Genomic DNA, 24,225 nt, shown 5'->3' on the forward strand with positions numbered 1-24,225 from the left:
GGGATGATAGTACGTAGTATCGCAGACTACGGGATCCACCACAAGGGACTTCTATCCAAACCAGTCTCATACCTAAATTTGGATAGTCAGACTCAATGTGGTAAACTCCTAATCTCAGGTTAGTCACACGCCTAACCGAAATCCTGATCATGTAAAGGTACACGTAACAAATAGTTACGCACTACCAGCCCGAGTGGATAGTGAAGGAATAAATGAATGAATATGTAATTCCTGCTCACTAAGTCCACATATCAGTATGGTTACTCTCTGAGAAATCACCGGGGTCTATTACACTACAAACCAAATTCCCGCCCCGTAGCGCACAACCAGGTGAGTGGAAGAGACCTCACTATTTGCTTGCCAATATCGGGCCCGACTCGTCGATAGTGGACCCATTCCTCGAGCTGGTCAGACTTAGCCTAGTATTGCCCCCTCCTCTCGGGCAGGTAAGGCCGTACCCCCTTCCAACCGACCACGACACAGTAGGAGATGAGACCTAATGGTATACGGCCCTCATGCGCTCATGCATCTACTCGGTCTAGGCGTTGGAGTAACTTCTGGAACCAAGAGGGTTTAGGGACTTTCACCCAGGGATATCTATAGCACCCCATGTAGAACAGATTTTCGGTGTCCAATCTGACCATCCACGAAATACCTGTGGAGGATACGACCCTAATGTCGCTAGGGCGTACAGTAATCACAACACACAATGTAAGATGCATGAGTCATACAATCGAGTCATGCATCAATCCTGCGCATACCGTGTACTCATATGAGAAAATCTTCGCCTATTAGGGAGTCTCATAATAACATGTCCAATGTCATGTGTAATGGTCAACCATATCTCATAACAAACATGCAGATGATGCATATGGGCATGTATTGTGATGCTATGCTGTCACATACTCATAATCAGTATCAATAACTGGCACTGATAATCGGCATCGACTATTGGCCATGTCAATGTGGACATTTAACTAACATTACCCCCAAGGAGTGACCCACATAGAGCCTAACATATAGTGGACCCATGGTCTCACAAAGGGCCTGATATACAATACCATGGGCCTCACTCAAGAGCTTAATATACATCACGATGTGCCTTTCACATGGGCCTAACATACATTACAATGGGCTTCATCGCCTAACTCTCAAATGCATCACAATGGGCCTCATCACATGGGCCTCGACAATCGGCCTCGGTAATCAAAATCAGCCTCGACAAATGAAATCGGCCTCAACAATCGGAATCGATACTCGGAATCGGCCTCGACACTCGGTCTCGACAATCGAAATCGGTATCGACAAATCGAAATCAGCAATCGGTCATGACAATAGGAATCAATCGATAATCAGAATCGGTAAATCGGTCGCGTCAATCGGAATCGGCAATCAGTCAGGACAATCAGAATCGATCGATAATCAGAATCAGTAAATCGGTCACGTCAATCGGAATCGACAAGCAGTCATGACAATCAGAATTGATCGATAATCAGAATCAACAAATCGGTCACGTCAATCGAAATTGGTAATCGGTCACAACAATTGAAATCGATCGATAATCAGAATCGGTAAATCGGTTACATCAATTAGGATCGACAATCGGAATCGATCGATAATTAGAATCGGTAAATTGGTCACGTCAATTGGAATCGACAATCGGTTACAACAATTAGAATTAATTGATAATCAGAATCGACAAATTGATCACGTCGATCGGAATCGATCATGACAATTGGAATCGATCGATAATCAGAATCAGCAAATCGGTCACGTCAATCAGAATCGGCAATCAGTCACGACAATTGGAATCGATCGATAATCAGAATCAGCAAATCGATCACGATAATCGAAATCAGTAATCGGTCACGACAATCGAAATCGATCGATAATCAGAACTGACAAATCGATTACGTCAATCACAATCGGTAATCGGTCACGATAATTAGAATCAATTGATAATCAGAATAGATAAATCGGTCACGTCAATCAGAATCGGTAATCGGTCATGACAATCAGAATCAATTGATAATCAGAATCGGCAAATCGGTCACATCAATTGGAATCAGTGATCGGTCATGACAATCGAAATTAATTGATAATCAGAATTGACAAATCGGCCACGTCAATCGGAATCGGTAATCGGTCACGACAATCGGAATCAATTGATAATCAGAATTGGCAAATCGGTCACATCAATCAGCCGAACAAGGCCTAAGAGAAGATCACAATGTGGACATTTAACCATCATTGCCATCAACGTGGACATTCAACCAACATTGCTCCCAAGGAGTGGCCCACATAGGGCTGAACATACATTGGACCCATGACCTCATACAAGGGTCTAATACACATCACAATGGGTCAAATACATGGGCCTAATATACATCACCATGGGCCATGACCCATGATCCTCAAATACATCATAATGGGCTATGACCCATGGGCCTCAATATACATTAAGTGGACCGCATTAATGGGTCTCATATACACGACAAGTGAGCCCTACACATGGGCCTCAAACACAGCATGCGGGCCCTACACATGGGTCTTATATACATCAAATGGGCTATGCACCTTGGCCTCGAATACATCAAGTGGGCCACACATCATGGGCCTAATACATATCACAATGGGCCTTGCCCTTAGGCCACGAATAGACTCCAATGGGCCTTACCCATAGGCCTCGAATACATCACAATGGGCATCGCCCATGGGCCTCGAGTACATCACAATGGGCCATAACCCATGGGCCTTAAATACAAGGCAGGTGGGCCTATCACATGGGCCTCAAAATATAAAACAAGTGGGACCTGTCACATGGGCCAAAATACAAATAGGTGGGCCCCACACATGGGCTAAAAAATACATCATGATGGGCCTCATAGACTGGCCGCATAATGGGCCTCAAGTGGGCTTGGATTACATCAAAATTCATTTCAATAGTCATAGGAGTATCATGTGTGTTACTGTACACTATCATTCCATGGGGCTCATGGCCCATCAGCGAGGACTAGCACTGCCCAAACATTACCCATATAAATCAGTGCCATCCCAAACTGTGTCCAGGTGCATTAGCACCATCTAAACATTGTCCATGTGTATCAGCACCATCCAAATCGTGTCCAGCGCCGTCTAGTACAAATTTGGATGGTGTGGATGAAATAAATACATCGGGGTGGGTTCCACCCGCTGACAAGGAAAAACGGATGGACATGCGAATATACAACACATCTTCAAAGCGGCCCTGCTCGTCCAGAATATAGATGAACGACGTGGCTAACAGATACATCACGGTGTGGCCCACATAGCACTGTCCATTAAGTCCAGCACCCCTTGTTGATTTGGACGGTGTGGATGAAATAAATACATCACGTGGGACCCACAGAATCTGCTGACATCAGTCCATCAGTGGGTCCCACCATTTAGATGGCTTGGATGTAACATATACATCTCGTGGGACCCACAGAACCTGTTGACGTCAATTCCACCAGCAATTTGCTGGTGTGGTTTACACTAACCAATTCGTTGCCCATATCAAGGTGGGTCCCACGTGTGACCACCACCACATGATATAAAAGGTATATTATATATATAATATTATATTATATTACTATATACAATATATAAAACCATCCAGCATGTCCAGCGTCCAGACGCTGGACGTTGGGATGGACGACGTTGATATAAACTCATACATCAGCGGCCCTAAAACTTGGTGACTTGCAGGGCAGCAGCAGCTGCTCGCTGCATGGGACCCAGCAGATGAATGGCTAGGATCTATACATATCAAGTGGGTTCACGAAGGTACGGCGTGGATGACGTACACACATCATGGAGGATCCCACGATGAGGATAAAATACAACATTACGGTGGATTCCACCGTCCAGAGAGCTGGACGGTGAGAATATAAGGTACATGCATCTTGTGGTGTCCACGTGGACAACACTCATTAAGAGGACTTCCACCTATACATAGATGGACGGTGGAGATGTAAAACAAATACATCTGGGTGGTCCCACACCTGCTGGACGATGGATCTATACAGCGGGCTAGCCCTGTAATGATCTCCCTAAATGGATAGACAAGATATAACACGTACCTCCTGCTGACGCCCATACAGCTATGTAGCTAGTGGTCTAGCAGATGGACGATGAGGGTGTATTACGCATACATCAAGGTGGGGGTCAATGATCACATCCCACGTGAGCGGCCACCACATCAGGGCCCCAATGTCCCTTTGTGGACGGTGTAGATCAAACATCAAGGTGAGCCATCATATGAAAAAGAAAGAGAGAGAAGGAGAGAGAAAGAGGGAGAAATCGGATGGTGGAGGGACCCCGCCACTATGGGTCCCTCTTTGACTCAACACATACATCAAGATGGGTCCCACATATGTGGGCCCTCAAATCACAAATCAATTAAGAAAATCACCCACCTCTTCCATTTCTTCTTGGATCAATGGCAAGCTAAGCTCCTTGACTTCAACTTTGATGGAGAATGATGAAGATTGGACGGTTGGATTGGGTGGTAGGGAGGTGGGCCACACATGACTTCTTCCTCACCTTAGAAAACCATGGACGGTTGCTCTTGGGATCTTGCTTGAAAATTGAGAAATGAGAGAGAGAGAGAGAGGATGAGATGTGAAGAGAGAGAGAGGGATGGGTGTGATTGATGGGTGAGGTGAGGTGCTTGTTGACTTTTTGAGGTTGCTTTTGTACTTGGGCATGGGGAGAGTAATGGGTTGAGTGATGGGTGTACTTTTGACAAGTGATGTGATTGATGTGATGAATTTGATAGATTCTCTTGAAATTTGCAACGTGCAGTGTTTTCCCTGAACTGAACGCGGGCCCACACTTCCCGGCACGGGTATCACCTCGGCGAGCGAGACGCGGCGTCGGAACCACGGTGGTGACGCGGTCGTAAGGGTATAGGTCTCAGGTCAAGCCGACTCTGAAAAATGGGATACGACTCAGGGTCGCGTACAACTGCCAATTACAGATCGCAAGTCGTCGAAATTCGACTGGGAGGACCGCAAAAGCCAACGGAACAGTACGGGCTAGGATACGGGCCTTACACCTTTACTCTTGTATAGGGCATAAAATGTAGGTTCCTTGTGTGGATCCTTTGCTCTTGTGTAAGGCATAAAACCTAGATTCCAGGTGTGGATCCTTTTCTCTTATGTAGGGCATAAAACTTAGGTGCTTCGTGTTGACCTTTGCTCTTATATAGGGCATAAACTTTTACCTTGTGTAGGCATGTCTAGGTTCCTTGTATAGGTCCTAGAGTTGACCTTGTGTAGGTTGTAAAGGTTAGAGGTGAACCTGATTTGAAACCTCCGTTAGTGAAATCCGGTACACTCAAGGGTTGAGTGCGTCCGTCGGGAGTTGAGTAGGCACATAATCGAACCACTATAATTGAATGTGTTTGGGATTTCTATTCACGTATTCTTTTATTGTGTTTACCTTGAGTGTTCATTTAAAGCATGATAACATGAATATCTAGAACTGATAAGAATCACATCCCACACACTTTCACATAGTTCATCCATCATAGACTAAGTGCTATATCTTATTTAAATATTGAGTAGTCGTATGATTGGATCCTCTACTTGGCTTGGAAGCCATTAGAGTTACAGTGAGTATATCTTGATAGTTGCACATTAAATCAAGATTAGGTTAATAGGATTTTAAATTAGTAGAAAATTCTATAAAGTCCTATTCACCCCCCTCTAGGACAGTTTGACTTATTCCAACTTCTACTATTGTAGTCCTTACTGCAATTTCAATTAATAATATAGCAATTCTCAGAAGTCCTACGACCATTTAATATCACACTTCTCTTCTCATTTGAAATTGTCTGTGTTTGTTATCGCAGATTTGAAAAATACTTAGGAGGTTATGTTTAAGACCTTCTACATACAAAACATTCTTAAATGGAGGAAGATTAGAGAATTGAACAGTACCTTAGCTTATGATTCTGTAGTTGCTTCCATCACCGAAAGTAACTGATCCATCATTTCCTTCCTTGAAGTTGGTGAATAGTTCTTTGTTACCTGTCATATGTCCTAAACATCCACTATCCAGGTACCATTTTAAATGGCTGGTGGCGTTGAAGGCTGTGTGGGCAACAAGACATGTAACCTTTGGAACCCATTTCATTATGGTTCTGGGTTTAGGAGTTCCATTAGTTTTTCTCTGTTTTAGGGAGTTTGTATTTCTCCCATTTCTATAAACTCCGATTTCATCTGAGTTGGATTTTAAAAGCTCTTTGAGTAAGTCCACTATTTTTTCAACTAAAGGAGGTTTGTTATATCTTTGATTTTTATAGCTGATGGCATTAGTATTACTCTTATAAACTTGAAAAGGTTTTGGATTTTTGAAATCATTTTGACCATAGTTTCTCAAATTCTTACCTTTTGAGTTTGAGATTTCTCCTTTTACAAATATAGGAGATGCATTTTTGTTTTTTAGAGAACTATCTTTGATATAGCCCAGACCTGATTTGTTGCTACATTTTCTGGATGAGGTTAATAGTTTTTCCAACTTTGGGTATCCGTGGGCATATTCCCAAGTATCCTTATAACTCAAAAGAGATGAAACGTCGAGTTTTAGATTCTCATTTTTAATTCTGAGTTCTTTTAACTATGTGGTTTTGAAATTTAAGTTTAATTTTGTTTTTTTCAAAACAATCTGAAAGAAGAGATTTTTCTAAAACATTATTATCAAGTTCTTCTTTTAACTTATGATCTCTTTCTCTTTGAATTTTCAGTTTGATAGCAATTTTGCAACTTTCCTTGTATAGGGCATTGTAAGCGTCTTGAAGATCATCTTCATTCTCATTTTCAGGGTCACTCCTGAGATTTTCATAATCAGATAAGTTGCAGCTATCTTAGGAGGTGACTCTGGCTATAGTCATTAAAGCTTTTACATCATTTGAATTTTCTTGTTCTGATTCATCAAACTCAGAAGAACTTTTAGAGCCGGATGATTCATTCGAAGTAGCTAACATACCCTTTCTTTTTTACTTATTCATTTTAGGACATTTATTCGCCAAGTGCCCGTATTCATGGCAGTTGAAACATTGACTGTCCTTTATAGATTTCCAAGATTTAGATTTTCCTTTTCTTTTGTCAGATGGTTTTTTAAAATCTGATCTTTTCTTATTTTTGAAAATTCTGTAAAATTTCTTAGCAAGTAAAGCCATATCATCTTCTGTATCTTCAATATCAGAATTAATACAATTTTCTTTTGAAATAGATTTAGACGATTTAAGAGCTATGGACTTACCTTTTGGAGCTTTAAAATTTAACTCATACATTTGGAGAGAACCAACTAACTCCTCAACATTCATTTAATCAGTATATCTTAATTTCTAAATAGCAGTTATTTTAGAATTGAATCTCTTAGGAAGAGATCGCAGTATTTTTGTACAGACCTTGCTTTCTAGGATTCCATCTCCTAGACCCCACATGGAATTTATTATTTCATTTAGTTTCGTATAGAAGTCCATGAAAGTTTCATTTTCTTCCATACGAATTTTCTCAAAATTATAGTGAGGTTTTGAATTTTTGATTTATTGACTATAGAAGTTCCTTCATGTGTCATTTCAAGGATATCCCAGGCTTGTTTGGTTGTATCATATGAAATAATTCTCTTGAACTCATTAGGTGATAGAGCATAAGTTATGACATTTAAGGCCTTAACATTAGCACTGCTTTCGCTTTTCTGAGGTGTAGTCTATAAATAGAATGCAGTTTCTTTCTTAGATTTAGTTTCATCACTACCTAATACTTCAGACATGGGAGGTTTTCATTTAGTTACGGTGGCTTGCCACCCGCTTTCATCTAAGGATTTTAGAAAAATCCTCATTCTAGCTTTTCAGTATACATAGTTAGAGTCATTAAAAGGTGGTAGCCTGAAAATGGACAAGCTATCTAAATTTGACATAATGAAAACTCTAGATTTTTTAACTCAAGAAAATTAATTAAAAAAATGAGCAACTTAGCTTTGATACCACTTGAAAAGGGAGAGCTTAACAGTCCTAGAGGGGGGTGAATAGGACTATGCCGAATAAAAATTAAATTGCTAAAATAATAAATAAATTAGGAAACTCAATCGCACTAGTATTGAAAAATTGATTCAAACTAGTTCGTAGGACAACCTACACTCAAAACAAAGTTTAGGTAAGAAAACCTTATTTCACGAACAATCGTAAGGATCAAGATCTCAAACTAAGTGAGAGACAATAAAGCTATATATTACAAACATTCACCACTTTTGCATAAATAAAATTACAACCATTCTCCACATATGCAAAAAGTAAACATTCACTATAACACCAAGAATTATAGTAGTTCGGTGTGTACAACAATTGTTCTTAAATAACTACACCTACTCCACTCCCAATAATCACTATCCACGTGATATTGGCTTTCACTAAAAAAAAGGTTTTTATAGGGTCACCTTAAAACCTGATATAGTTGTGATTTTAAAGAGTTATCACAAACTAAAACCCCACACTGAGATTTTCTAGCTATCTCAGAAAAACCAATAAATGAGATTTTCTGGCTATCTCAATGAAATCAAAATATAAAAGATAAAAATATACTTATCTTCACCTTGAAGATGTATCTCTTGATGTAGCCTGTAGAATTGCTTCTCTTGAAGTAGAATGTTCAATGTCCAGTCACATAAATAAGGATTTTAGATTGATTTTAAATCGATTCAAACCAAAGGCTACTTGTTTGAATTCCTCAAGATCTCAAAGAAGAGTATCTACTCTCTTTTAAAGAATAAAATTCATAAAAAGGAGATCAATGAATTAAAACAAAAAGCTATTAAAAAATATTAAAAATATCATGCAATAGCTTAAAGATAATGGAGACTTCTCTCTCTCTCTTAATGAAGGCTTTTGTTAGCTTGGATAGATAATTTTGGATTGAGAGAAGGCCTCTATTTATAGGATGAAAAGCTATTGCTTCGACTCGTCTAAGGTTTAATAAATTTTTAAATTTTGAGCGCAATCGGATAAAATGGTTCTTCGATTGGTCGAAGGCCCTTCTTCGATTGGTCGAGGAAGTAATAGAAAAATCCATTTTTTAAAATTTAAACTTGGACTAATCGAAGATTTTCTTAGACTTGTTGAACCACAGCTTAGACTAGTCGAACTTAAGCCTGATAAAAATATAAAAACCCATATAAGTTTGTCATTTGAAAGCACCTAATTCTAAGGACTTTCTAGGTTCTATTATACCTGAAAAGACTGAACATTGAAGTTTGAAATTCACGAAACTTGTTCTTCTACTTGATTCTTCAATAGAACATGTAGTTGAAGATGGAGCTTGATCTTCTACTAGAAGTGTAGTAGGACTTGAACTTTGTAAAGCTTAAACTTTCCATCTTGATCTACTTCATGACTTAAACTTCAGTAAGGTCTTGAATCATAGTAAATGTTGAACTTGCTTGACTTGAAGTGAGGACTTGAACTTTTCATCTTGATCCACATTAGACGGACCACTTCATAAACTATTTTGTCTAAACGAAATTTGACAAACAAAGGTGTGCTTTATATAATATAGCACTTATAAGGATTGAATTATATAAGGATTGAATTATAAACTCTATGAGGAAAGAGAGCTTAGAAGAAGGGGTTTTAACTAGGGTTACACACACACACAAGTCTCTCTCTATTTCTCACCTATTTATAAAGAAACCCCTATTTCGTTTGAGTAGAGGGTTTTGCAACGGTAAAAAAATAGGCAGAAATCTGTTAGCTTCGATGGTATCGAAGTTCCCTTCGATGTTGAAAAGGAGAGCTTACGATGTCCTAGAGGGGGGGGGGGGAGGAGGTGAATAGGACAATGTCAAATAATCGAAATAAGTGTTGAATATGTAAATAAAATAAAGATCTCAATTGCTTGAGTATTGAAACCTTGATTCCAAATAATTCGTAGGACAACCTTATTTCACGAATTTCTTTAAAATCAAAACTTCAAACTTGCAAGAGAAAATTAAAGAATTACAACATTCACCACTCAACTAAAATTAAATCCATTTAATCCACCACAAATAAAAATAAGGCATTCACCACATGACACAAAGAATTATAGTGGTTCGGTGCTTTAAAAATAGCCACGCCTATTCCACTTCCAAAATTACTTTCCTTGTAATTTTGGCTTACTATGAAAATGTTTTCATTGGGTCACCTTAAAAACCTGATACAATTTCTTGTGACTTTCATGGGCTATCACAATAGAAACCCAAATTGAGATTTTACCAGGTTATCTCAGACAAAACCTTAAACTGAGATTTTCATAGGAGATCTTAGAAAAACCTAAAAAGAGTTTAAAGAAAGTATACTTATCTTCACCATAGAAGACGTAGCAGAAAGACCTCTTTCTTGAATGTAGATGGTTCCATGTTTAGTCAGATAGAAAGGGTCTAGGGTTTTATTGATTTTAATTATGTTAAATCCAAAAACTACTTAATTCAATTCTCTTAGATCTTAAAGAGGAGTATACTCTCTTACATTAAACTTGAAAGATCTAAGATAAAGTAGAATTGAAAAAACTATTTAAAATAGATTATAAATACCATATAATAGCTTGTAAATAACTTAAGCTTCTTTCTCTCTTGCAGAAGAATTCTGATAATTAACTTGTGTAATTTAGAATGAGAGAAGAACTCAATCTATAAGCAAAAAAGTTAGAACTTCGGCTAGCCCGAGTCAGGCTTCGACTAGCCTAAGTTCAGCGGATTTAGTTCAACGAATTTCAGATTGTGTGGGATAAAAATTATCCAAAATTTAGCTAGCCTGAGGTCAACTTCGACTGGCCGAACAACACAATTTGGCTAGCCAAATATGACCTTCGGCTGGCCGAATTCCCTTGAATTCCAAAAGTTGAAGCTGCTAGAATTTGACCCGAACTTTCTCGAGTTGGCCGAATTTCATGCTCGGGGTAGTCGAACCAAAACTCGGGCTAGCTAAATTTACAACAAAAGTTGTTATTTACTTCGGGCTTGAAGTTGGGCTGGCCGAACCAAAAGTTAGGCTAGCCGAATTTCAGGAAAAATAAGTATAAAACCCCATATTTCAATAATTTTGAAAGCATCTAGTCCTAAGGTCTTTCTAGGGTTCTATACCACCTGAGATATATTAAATATTTGATTCAAATTGGCTTGATCATTGTCTCGAACTTCATCTTGAATTTAAGCTCGATCTTCATCTCTGACTTCATCTTGAATATGTGCTTGAACTTTTCTTGAACATTAGCTGATTTAAGCTTGATTTCTCTTGAACATAGACCAATCTTGAGCTTGCTCTTGTCTCGAACATAAACTGATCTTGAGCTTAATATTCTCTTGAACATAGACTGATCTTGATGATCTACTATAAAGTGGTTTTGTCTTTATGAAAGTTGACAACTTATGTGTGCTCAACATCTTAACACTTACAAATGCTATTGAAAAAAAATCAATATTTATCTTAATTGGTTGCTAAACAGATTAATCTCTCTTCTCGATGCCATCGATTGGTTTTTTATGCTAACGAAGTATATCGTCATGTCATCGAAGGACCTTTGATGTCATCGAGAAAATCAAGAATTTGAATTTGAGGTTGCTGGACATTTTAAAACCATTTTCTCGATGTTATGAATAGTCTTTGATGCCATCGAAAAAATTTAAAAATATATCTTAAGGTTGCTGGACAATTTGCTTTGTCTGTTCAATGCCATTGAAGACCCTTCAATGGGTAGTAGATGGGGTCGAAAATGTACTATTTTTGTGAAGTTCTTTTTAAACAGTTTTCTTCCCATGAACACTTACTAGCACATATTGAATAAGTTTTTCCTATAGGTTTTTGGCTAGATGGAAGGTCAAGTTTTATAGAATAGGTATATGTTTTTGAAAAGCTCTCAGTTCTTTACCATTTCAGTGCCTTGGACGCCTTCAATCTTTGAATCTTTAGTCTTGAATCTTTCTTAGAGCTCTCTGAACTCTATGACTCATAACTCATGCTAATTGACAAAGAAGGACACTTACATTATGTAGTGTACCTAGCTTGGGTTTTTAATAAGCTTCAATTTTGGTCTAATATCCTAAAATGAGTTTAAAAAAATGAATGGATGAGGTACATAAAACATAAATCATGGTGGGGCCCCTAGTCTTCTGGTGGGCCTTTTAGTCTTCACACCACAATAAGAGAGACATGGAATGGCTAGTGACCCTGCCACTGGCCAATGGCTAGTAGTCAGTGCTTTGCAGGCCCTACCATGATGTACGTGTTTCATCCATGTTGTCCATCAATTTTTTCATAAAATCCATCATTTTATAGTATGAGCCCAAAATGAAATAGATCTTAATCTCAAGTGGACCACATTATAGGAAACAATATTGTTTGAATGCTCACCATTAAAAACTTCTTGGGGGCCACAACAGTTTTGGATTAAGCTGATATTTGTTTTTTCCTTCATCTGGGACTATGCCTTAATCAACATATTGGATCTCAAATAAACATTATAGTGGGCCTTAGGCCAACATTCAATCACTACTATTTTCATATGGTGTTGTCCACCTGAGATTTAGATTTGCCTTATTTTTGAAATCATGCCCTAAAATAATTCAAAAAAAATGAATGGATGGCATTGATAAAACAAGTACCTCTAGCCAACTCGTTAGTACCAGCGTCACTAGCCAAATTGCATCCCAATAAAAGGTGTTGAGGGCTACAATACAATCCACTTTATGGATTAGCTATGGCTAGTGGTCGTGCCCTATGGGCCCATCATGATGTATGTATTTCGTCCATGTCGTTCATCTATTTTTTTTCTACATCATTTTGTGGCATGAGAGGTAGATCTAAATCTCAAGTGGATCAGATAGTGTTGATCGAACGCACATCTATTAGAAGCATGGTGGGACTTTATACAAAGTATAGCAATAAACTGATTTGATTATCCTACTTGTTTTATGTGGCTGGTTGCAAATCATAGCTCATTTATGTCACTCATTGTGGACACTAGAAATTGGTGCCCACGCTGATTTAAATATTTTTGGTTTGAAAGGTGGGGTTAGTAGGCTGATTTGTGAATGTTGGAGTCACAGCTAGCCAATTAATCTTAGAATCCCGCAGTCGGCTAGAAACCGTGAAATATGTAAGGTTGGAGAAATCCGAAGACTCTCCTACCTTAGAGTGAATCCTGAACTGCAATCCGGGATTCCGAGTAAGGGACCTCGGTTACAAGAGGGAACGTTAGGCACGCTCTCTGTCCATACCAATATACGGTCTCTACTTAGTGTGATAAAATACTCTCAAAGGAAGATGGATGCTGTGGTCGGGATGGGACTAGGCACACGCGCAGATTTTTGATGCGACAAGATTCGAAGTCTCTGCAAACCACAGAGCATACATCCACGACGTGTCTAGAAGGCAGATGTAATGATTCTTATGTAAAAAGATAAGAAAAATGGACTAGACTACTAGGAATTTCTGATGTGACAGGATCCTAGTACGGCAAGTCACAGAGCATACGTTCGCTAGAAGTTTAGAGGAGAAGGGGGGGTTTAGAAGGGAGTAAATATCATGATGGTGTATGAGATGAGTGGATCCTTGGCTTTAGACTTGGATAGACTAGAACATTTATTGAACCATGACCAACATGGGCTAGGCTAGAGAGTCAAGAGGAAAGGCTAGGGGGTGGCTAAAGGATCAAATATTGGGGGCTTGAGAGCTCCTTCCCTCTCCTTCCCTCTCTTCAACTCTTTCTTTCTCTCTCTCTTTCTCTTTCTCTCTCTCTTGGATGTGGAGATGGTTGATGTCCTCTTATTAATGAGAGAAGAGGGCTATTTATAGCCTTCTCTAATGGCATTGGGGTAATTACGAGGTTTAAGAGGGGTAAAAGCTGAGGTGGCAAGTGGTGATTGGTTGAGGAGAGAGAAACGCCACATGATGTGCTCTCATTGGCTCTTGGGCTTGGTAAAATGGTAAATAGGATCAGATATGGGGTAATTCCTAGAGAAAGTTGACTTTCAGATGCTGTGCCAGCTATTGCTTGGAGGACACGCATTCGGTGAGGGAAGGTAATCGGAGTACCGCCGACGGTAGTCAAACTACCGCTGGTGGTAATCAAACTACCACCTGGGCCAGGCTCGAGCCCGGCCCAAACGTACGGTCCTTGTGTGGCATGTTGGTTCATCCGGTGGTCCTTTTTTCAAGTTTTCAGCTCGGCTGGGTGTATTTCTGGGCTGACTTCGCTTGAATAGGTCCTATATTTGGGACTTCAGGCTGTGTATGGGAGGTTCTAAGGGTTTTGATTAGGGTTTTGAGTTCGGGTATGGTTTGGATTAGGGTTTCGGGTTTGAATTAGGGTTTCGGGTTCGGGTAGGGTTTGGATTAGGGTTTCGGGTTCAGGTAGGGTTTAGATTAGGGTTTCGGGCTCGGGTAAGGTTTGGATTAGGGTTTCGGGTTCGGGATGTTGATTATGGCCCAGATTGTCCTTGCCTCTTCAAGATGTTAGCCTAGGTGGGGTGTTTATAGATGCCCCTCTTTGGCTGAGGTTGCGAGAAATCGAAGACCAAAGCGAGTGGACACCCCACTCTTCTGGTAAAAAAGGATAGTAATTTGAATTTGTTGCCTACCATTGTATCATTGTCCGTTGATTATTTGGAAAAGAGATGACTTTCACGTATCATGAGGGTTGAGGAAAACATTGTAATTATCCCTGCGCATTGGTGCGGCATTACGGGTCAGTAATCACAACCCTTTCACGTCAGATTGTTAATAATATTGGAGGGTAAGTCTGAAAAGTAGGGCCTCTGTAAGTTGGTACGACTTTACGAGGATTCTCGTACTGTTTGATATCTCATTCCTTTGCTATGTAATCACCCTGGGAGTATTCGTTCTGTTTGATCGTCAAAGTGGTTAGCTGCCCTGCGCGTTGGTGCGGCCTTATGGGGAACTCACTACGCCAACTTGGACTCGATTAAATTTTGTGAACATTCTGGACTAGGTATGTGCAAGTAATATTTTTTCCATACAGTCTGCTGATTCTGAAACTTTAGTTACAATGGATTATTGTCATTTTGAGTTTGATTATTCTTTCCAGAGATAGATCCACTCATTTCTACTAGCATTCATACGACTGTCCAGATATAGAAATCGGGCCAATCATACATGCATCATGTACAGATTCGATCATCTTCCGAGGAAACCGGGAGAGATTGAATCTTATTTAGTTGTTTTCACTAACCGCAACTGGAGAATATGGAAGATTCTTTAGTGTACTGCATATTGTGTGCATTTTTTGAAAAGCTTTTTGTTTGAAAACTAATCCCTTTGGAACTAGACTCCTTAGGAATTTTATTTGAAATATTTTTGGATTTTTGAAAAATATCTGTTCGATCTCACGGGTGGGCGTCATTGTTCAGTTTTTATTTACGTAAGACAGAGGGCCTCCACTAATAAATTAATGGGGCTAATATTTTTGAATATGTTTTGTATTTTTAGAGCAGGTCCGTCCGATCTCGTGGGTACGTGTGATCGTCCGATTTTATTGTACGGTGGATGGCCTCCACTAATAAATTAATGAGGCATTAAATACCATTTATTTGCATTTTTCTTTTTCTTTTTTTAAAATTTTTTTCTTTTTGTGCATTTTTCATCAATTTTTAAGATATGCTTTTATTGAGATTCTCACTTTCTCATGAGAAATTGAATTTATCGCGAGATTTTGAAAGAGAATCTTTACTTTTTACTTTTTTCCTTTTTTATTTTTTCTTTGGGGCTTTACCCAGTGGATAGAGAGAAGATCTGGGCATCCCATCATGACATGGGGGGCGGCTCACTATTGCATGCAAATTTGGTTAGCGGCGTCAGTCGGACTGCCGCCAGTCTAACACTTGGTCTAGTGGTCCAAGCTGTGCATTGGTCCGAATGATGGGGCATCTCCCTCTATTTGAAACCGGCCCTTGGATGTCCAAGGACTCCATTGTAGTCCCTGGAAGCTCCTTGGTGGTGGTTTTCTTGATTTTTTCTTGTATTTTCTTCCCTTTTCACATTTTCAGGTGACTTGATCATGTATTTGAAGCTTGAGAAGTTTTTTTAAAAAGATTCTTGGGAGAAGATCTTGGTGGTTTTGGATTTCTCTTTTGGACCATGGGAGGTTACGACCGGGATCGTCAGATCATCTTACTCCGATTTTAGCCATTAAATCTTGATGGGCTTCTTATTGTGGACCATAAGGATGGCTTGGATTTTCTTTTTGGGCCAAAATATAGCTGGATGTTTTTTTTCATTTTCTGAAGTAGGGTGTGATAAGAAAAGGTGGCCCCACTCCTTTGTTTGCAATTTTTTTTAGACGATTTGGACCTTAGGATGGATGATTTAGGGCCCACTTGAGCATTTTTGGCGGTGTGGATCATGATGGCGGGCCGGCATTTGTGGTACATCCCATGTGATTTATTTGATTTGATGTATGGATGACTTTCCTTGAGTGGGCCCCAAATCATGATTTTGATTTGGCCAAGTTAAGGTGGACCTTGATTTGGAGATGTGGTCCCTGGATGTGATTTCATGGACTCTATGGGAAATGGGCCTTAAGAAATGGCTTGGGCTTTTAAAAGATGGGCCTTGAAATTGGGCTTTGGAAAATGGGCCTTTGGAATGGGTTTTGGAAAATGGGCCTTTGGAACGGGCCTTGAGATTGGGCTTTGAAAAATGGGCCTTTGGGATGGGCCTTGAGAATGGGCTTTGGAAAATGGGCCTTTGGAATGGGCCTTGAGAATCTTGACCATTGACTTGGACCTTTAATTGTTGACTATTTGACTTGGGCTTTGAGTAGGTCTTTGACTTTAAGCTTTGAATTTTAACTTGAACCCTAAGTTGGGCTTTTTCAATTTTTGGGGCTTTTGTCTTTTAAGCTTGACAGTAAGGAGGTGCTTACCTGTGGGTTTTGCTTGTGTAGCATGCCTCGTTGTGGTAGGAGTGACGCTAGCTCTTCTCGTCAGTCAGCCGATCCTTGTTTCGTGCCTTATGAGGGTCGCCATTTATCTGATGTGGCTCGTGAGGGTGGTGCTCCTACGATCCTAAGGGGTCGGGGAGTCAGCACCCACTGGCCATACTGGTTCCATGACCCTCAACCTCTATTTTTTGATGTGTTGGACAACACTCCATTCACTAGTTTGTTCTAGGTTCGTTTGAGCAAGACGAACATGTCCCTCCTGTCAGCTATGATGGAGCGGTGGCACGCTGAGACTCATACCTTTCATCTGCCCTTTGGAGAGTGGGGGATCACCCCATATGATATCTATATGCAGCTGGACCTTAGGTATGATGGGGGATCTGTCCCTTTTGAGGACGACCTCCCGATACCTTTTGAGGATGACTGGATGAGTCTACCGGGGACGATGTCGGATGTTTCGGATTTTTCCGGCCATTGGTTCAGGTTGCTCTGGTTGTCATCGAACTTTGCCCGACATATCCTTGAGACCGAGGCCATAACCATCGTGAAGGCCTGCGCCCTGATACTGTACACTATGGGGGTGATGATCTTCTGTCACAGGAATGAGCTGGTGAGTTCCCGTTTGTTGACACTAGTGGCAGATATCACCTTCCCCGCACCATACAATTAGAATGAGGCTCTCCTCGCCCATCTGTATGAAGGACTGGACAAGGCTAGTCACTCCATCAGCAGGTCTCTGACTAGCTTTTTTTCAGTTGTTGAGGTATCCTTTAAATCTGCTCCTTCACATTTTCTGCTTTGAAATGATTGGGATCGACTTCTGACTGTGATTGCATGCAGGTGTGCTTTTTTGACCATTTCCCTCACATGGGATACCACTCTGATCGATCATTCGCCTCATTTTCCTCGCATGATGTTGTGGTACAAGCATAATCGCAGCCACATGCACATGTTTTCTGATCTTACTTGGAGGTCGAACATAGATGCCCCTAATCCCTGATGATGTAAGTAACTACCTTGTCTTGTGTTACCCAGTGTTGTTTTGCCCTGTACTGTTTGATTTATGTGCACCCTCTATTTTTTGCAATTTCGTACTCGGCCGTACCTTCGATCAAACGCGGCCCTTACTCCTACTGCCCAGGAGGCTTTCTAAGCTTTGAGGCAGCGTCGTATCTTGGAAGACCCTCGAGTGACGAACTGGTACCTCGGCGAGAGGCTTTTTTGGCAGTTGGATTAGAGCCCGCTCATTCCGTTCAGTCCACCATCTGGTCCATCTGACTAGAGAGCGGTGCCTGAGCGAGAGCTGGCTGCTTCTTTGGAGGGCTTTGATGCTAGTGCCTTCGTCGACCCAGTGAGGGCGTACAGCTCTTGGTGCGAATAGTATGGTATCGGCCCCATATTGTAGCCTGCTTATTCTCCCGGCAATGGTGCACACTTTGCTGGTGGAGGTCTTCTGGGGCCGCATGTCCGTCGAAAGGGTAAAGATGAATATATACCCGACGAGGATGACTAGTTTCTATTGTATCATGTGATCTGTATACTTGTTTTGTACAACCTTTCTCTGATATATATATATATATATATATATATATATATATATATATAAACTTTCTCGCCTGTCTTCTCTGCCCTTGGACTCTTAAACATTGTTGTTGATGGCCTAAACAGTTTTTCCGAAGATGAATTGGGCTTCAGAGTTTTAGAACTTGACCCTACATTTAATTGCGTGCGATTGTGGGCCAGGACAGTAGTTGGACTACCGCCGGCGGTAGTCTGAGTACCGCTCACTGACTTTTTGCCCGTTCCCCTGTCTTGTTAGGTGTAACAGCGAAACAGGGATGTCAGTACCTGCAACGGTACTCCGAGTACCACTAGCAGTAATTCGATTACCGCCTCTGTCCATCTTTTCTTCCAGCAAGTCCTCTTCTTCTCTGTACATTCTACCGCACCTTTCTGGACATTCTTTCTCTGCCTTGACATCCGAATCCATCTCTTTTGTCCCCTTCTTCTTTCCTTTGTCTTTTCTCCTTTTGTCTCCTTCTCTTCTCTATCTTTTCCTTCTTCTTGTCCTTTATGGCTGGTCATGATGAGAATGTTGGTGGGTCCATGAATAAGGGGGAGATGGGTGGGGGTTTTGGAATTTATGGTAATGGAGGCTCTTTTATGGATGGGTTGATGGAGGTTAGTGATGAAGAGGTTAATGCCATTTATCGCATGACTCCTACCACCATTAATGGAGGGTATGAGGTTGGATTGGATGGGATGGATAGGTTTGATGGGTTTATTGGTGTGGATGGATTTGATGTTTCCATGCCTAGTGAGCCATCGGGTGTTGGGATTGTGGGACCATCGGATGGTGCAGATGGTGTTGGAGGGATGGTGAACGGTCCGGACCTTGGTGGGTCGCTTTTAGATGTCGGAGATGGTATGTTGATGGGAGTGGATGGTGTGGATGGGATGGATCGGGTCCGAATGGGTGGCAGGCCCCACTTTGGTGGTTCGAGCGGTTTGGATCTGGTAGGCGATGGACTTCTTGCGGATGGCTTGGGTCAGATATTCAGTGCGGACTTTGAGGTAGTGATGGGATAGTCGGCTGTTGTAGGGGATCAGGGTACTGGTCTAGTCAGCTACTGGGATACTATAGGCGTTGTAGCTCTTGGGGCATGTGCTTTCCAGACTACTCCTGATGTGGCGATCATTGGCAGCTCGGGCCCACTTGTTGTAACTTTTCAGGACACTCTGCGGGATGCGATGGGCGAGTCTAGTTTCTTCCGTCACCATGAGATAGATCTGTTGGATGAGGGGATGCCCATCTTCGATGATTCTCCCATTGACCCGGGGTTCCAGATTGTAGAGGGTGTGCCTCTTTGGACTTGCCGATTGCAGCCATGCAGCACCTGTTCTAAGCGGTTATATATCTGGATTGAGATCTTGACCGAATCTGAGATCTTTGAGTTGGGCTCCATGGGTTTTCGAGAGGTTCTTCACTTCCACCGTGTTCACCTAGATTGGTAATTATTGAGTGCGGCTTTGTATGATTGGGTTCCAGCGTTGAACCTATTTTCCTTTAATGATTTGAAGATGGATCCATCTTTGGAGGAGTTTGCACACCTGTCTGGTCTTCCTCTCGCTCGGGAGCTTATGTTCCTTCGTCTGAGCTGGTTCGTCCAGTTGATCTGATCCCTTGGTTTGGATTTTCAGCTGCTTTTCCCACTACAGAGGGTGGAACTGATGAGTTTTCGCTCAAGCTTCTGTATGATCGCTGTTTGACTGCTCGAGGGGGCCTTGGATCCGTTCGCTAGCTTTAGTGCTTGAGCGCACTATTATTTTGTATCCTGGATGAGTTGCACTTCTCAGGCTGGCAGCAGTCTTCATTAGCAGTTCTACTGGATGTGTTCCACCGCGTTCTGGGCCGCAGAAGTATTGTTTCTGTGGTGCCAGCGGAGCTCTTTCTGGGCTTGACCGATTGCTCTCTTGGTCACACTCATATCCTCCGGGGCTATTGTTCCTTTCTCCAGGTATCTTTCATTTTTACTTTTCTTCTACTCTGATGCCTATTTGTGCCTTTGAACTTGACTCATACCTCTATCTAGGTATGGCTGTGGGAGCAGCTTCATATGACTCCTCCACTTGTGTGGCCTGAGTCCCGCGGTGACGATGTGCTATCTCTGTTGCTCGATGGCCTTCCTTTCGGTGTTGAGGCCACTGAATCATTCTACCGTCATATGCTTTCTCAGGTTCGGGGATGGGAGGTTAGCTTGGAGGCTTCATGGCTCTGCCGCTTGCCTTTGATTTGTAGCACAGCTCGCACTCCTTTGTTGTTGCTGAGTCTTCGAGGGTACTTCTCTTACTATCCTGTACGATTTCTTCGGCAGTTCAGATTCTGGTAGGATGTCTCGGACTTCGCCTTTTCTGGATTTGGACATGCTCCTCTTCCTTCCGACTTCACCTTTAGCGAGTCTAGATATCTTGGCAGGGTTGCTTGGATGCGGCGGCTCTAGAGTTTGAGTCTTGGGCTCCACCTTTAGCGACAGTGCCATATCAGTGATGGGTGGCAGAGCAGTCACTTTATCATCAGGTCCCAGGTTGGTACTTGGCGGATGAGGCTGCTGATTGAGATATGGTCAGTGATACCGCTTCGTCTTCCTCGTGTGTTGATGACTTGCTGGAGGCATTCAAGGAGTGACCATTCATTGATCCGTTGTTTCTTCTGGCGATGCACGGCCACTTGATATTAGAGATTGCTATCCTTCGTCACTCTTGTGAGGACATGGCTCGTCGGCTAGCAGTGTGGAGGTGGTACGATGAGAGTATGTTCGCTGCGCATTGCCTCGAGAGGGATGGGGTCTTTTACCTGCGCATGAAGGTAGAGAGGCTCAGGCAGAGACTATCGATGTATGAGTGATAGGGACTTACCTGGGGTCCTTGATCTGATTGGCTGCTTATCTTGTATGGATGGATATATATCTTTTATTTTTATTTTTATTTATTTATTTTTATTTCTTTATTTTTGTAAATAGGAAGGCAAATGATGTAAAAGACTTTTTGAAAAGAAAAAGATTTTTTGTGTGTGCCAAAACTTGTGAGTGCTAGCTCATGTTCAGATTTGTGCTTTGAATGATTGGGATCAGAATATTAAGCTTAGCCTACGTTGTGTGCAGTAGTCTGGGTTGTGTACTTGGGATCTTGGTTTCATGACAGCGTGTCCAGGATTGTGTCTTTTGGATTTGAGCAGAGTTTGATAGAACACCGATCCGAAGTTGGTCCTTTCCTTGTATTTCTTCGTTGTACTTGTTGCCTTGACCTCTTCTGTACCTAGACTTTTTATTTTTTTTATTTATCAACCATTCTTGCCTGTAGTGCCCTTTCAGGTTTTCACTACAATCGGCTTTTCCCGTCATTTTTGCCCGTAATGTCCTTTTGGATTTTCACTACATCTCTGGTTTTAGATCTTGCCTGCCCCTTGACAGCTATGTTGTTTTTACCCTTGACGCCTTTTCAGGTTTTCACCAAGTCCGTTATATGTCTGCTATTTTTACTCGAGCTGCCCTTTCGGGTTTTCAACTCGCCTTTTTTGCTTGGGCATGCTTTTCTCTGTTTTGTGTGTTTTTTTTGGAGTGCCAGAAAAGACGGAGAGACTTCCCTCATAGCCGGCCAACTGGTTTCCTTCCTGTCCTTATATTTGATCACAATTGTAAACTATTTTTGGTCGGATTATGCAGGATGGTCTTATTCTCTTTTCCTTCTCGGTCTTCTTTTTGAGATTTCCTATCCTTTTTTTTTGTTTCCTCTTACTTTTTTTGTTTGTGGTGTTGTTTCTTTTTTTATTTGTTATTTTTTTGGTAGGTACTAGCCTCTTTTTTAACGAGAGAAATGTCGGGTACTCTTCTTTTTGTTGTTTTTGTACTTGGTGGGAGGAAGGATGGATATCTTTTGGTGGGAGGAGTGACGGGATATTTTTTTATTTTTGTGGGAGGGCTGATAGATACAGCTTTGCGATTGTACTCATTGACAAGGTTCGGTATAGTTACCCGTGATGGATTTTCAAATTATCGGCGTTGATGGGTTTGGGAAGATCTTCTCCTCTCAGGCTGGTGAGCTGAAAAGCACCTCCTGGGAATACCTCTCAAATGATAAGCAGTCCATCGCAAGAGGGTTTGAACTTTCCTTTGAGATTTGACAGATGCGATGGTAAGATGCGCTTCATGACCATGTTACCGACTTTGAAGCTCCTCTTTTAGACCATCTTGTTGTAGGCCCGCGCGATCTTTCTTTGGTAGCATTATGAGTGGCTCAGCGCACCCATGCACTTTTTGTCTGTCAGGTGTAGTAAATTGTATCTTGCTTGTTGCCACTTGCCTTCCTTGACTTCGCTTTCCAACAATAATCTGAGTGATGCGATTTCGATTTCGACCGGTAGCACTACTTCCATTCCGTATGCAAGTTCGTATGGAGTTGCACCCGTAGCAGACCGTACAGACGTCTGAAAGGCCCAGAGTGTGTATGGGAGCATTTTCGACCAATCACAATGTCTTGACCATTTTCTCCAGTATGCGGACGATAGTCTTATTTGCAGCTTCAACCTCACCATTCATCTGAGGACGGTAAGGACTTGATCGATGCCGTTGAATCTTGAATTTGTCGAGGAAGCCGCCCATCCTTTTATTGACGAACAGAGTTCCGTTGTCTGATGGCCTGAGGAATCCCATATCGGCTAATGATATTGTTCTTCATAAACTTGACCATGTGAGATGCTGTGATGGTGGTGTAGGATGCTGCCTCTATCCACTTGGTGAAGTAATCTACTACCACCAGGATGTATTCATGCCCGTTTGAAGCTTTGGAGTTGACTTTGCCGATGATGTCAAGTCCCCATATAGAGAAGGGCCATGGTGTCGTCAGGTTGTAAAGTCCAGAAGCAGGCGTATGAATTGGTTCACGTGCTCCTGACATTTGAAGCACTTCTTGACATGTTTGCAGCAATCTGTCTTCATCGTGAGCCAGTAGTAGCCGAGCCATAGAATCTTCTTTGCCATCATATGTCCATTCATGTGTGGGCCACAAAGTCCTTCATGGATTTCTGACGTGGTCTGGGCGGCTTCTGTTTCATTCACACAGCAGAGAAGGACTTGGTTAAAGGATCGCTTGTAGAGGATGCCCCCGGTGATCGTGAACTGTGCTGCTAGTCACTAGAGAGTGCAACAATCGGTTGATGTCGCTCCTTCCGGGTACTTCTGATGCTCGAGATATTCCTTGATGTCTGTGTACCATGCCTGATCATTCGAGGAGGTTTCAGCTTCGTTTATCTGCAGGCAGAACGTGGGTTCCTCTTGGAGCTCGACAGTGAGCTCCCATTCAGCAACTCCTTTTGGGACCTCTAGCATTGAGGCGAGGGTAGTTAGAGCGTCCGAAATTGGTTCTTGGCTCCAGGCATGTAAGAGAACATGATCTCTTTGAATTCCTCGATTAGATTATCCAGATAGACGTGATAAGGGATCAACTTTTCATCCTTGGTCTTCCAGTCATCATTCATCTGATTGATAATGAGTTGTGAATCTCTAAAGACTCGCTACTTCTTCACGTTGAGGATAATGGCTTCTTTCAGACCAGCAATACATGCTTCATATTCGACTACGTTGTTGGTGCATTAGAATGCCAATCGCCTGGATATGGGAATTAGGACGTCATCGAGAGAGTAGAATATGACGCCTACTCCACTCCCTTTTGAGTTTGCGGCTCTGTCAAAGAAGAGTGTCTACTCTCC

At 41.6% G+C, this 24,225-nt stretch overlaps 2 protein-coding genes across 2 annotated transcripts; one reads left to right on the forward strand and one right to left on the reverse strand.

The window, feature by feature from the left end:
* Positions 1 to 17,211: 17,211 nt before the first annotated feature.
* Positions 17,212 to 18,342, forward strand: LOC131228772 (serine/threonine-protein phosphatase 7 long form homolog). The gene is made up of 2 exons (XM_058224639.1): positions 17,212 to 17,571; positions 18,244 to 18,342. Exons 1-2 carry the CDS (start codon positions 17,212 to 17,214, stop codon positions 18,340 to 18,342), a joined length of 459 nt encoding a protein of 152 aa, XP_058080622.1.
* Positions 18,343 to 22,984: 4,642 nt separating this feature from the next.
* On the reverse strand, positions 22,985 to 23,845 carry LOC131228774 (uncharacterized). The gene is made up of 2 exons (XM_058224640.1): positions 23,694 to 23,845; positions 22,985 to 23,156 (listed from the first exon to the last, which is right to left on the reverse strand). Exons 1-2 carry the CDS (start codon positions 23,843 to 23,845, stop codon positions 22,985 to 22,987), a joined length of 324 nt encoding a protein of 107 aa, XP_058080623.1.
* Positions 23,846 to 24,225: the final 380 nt, after the last annotated feature.

The sequence above is a fragment of the Magnolia sinica genome, chromosome 16 (assembly GCF_029962835.1).
Source record: "Magnolia sinica isolate HGM2019 chromosome 16, MsV1, whole genome shotgun sequence".
Taxonomy (NCBI): domain Eukaryota; kingdom Viridiplantae; phylum Streptophyta; class Magnoliopsida; order Magnoliales; family Magnoliaceae; genus Magnolia; species Magnolia sinica.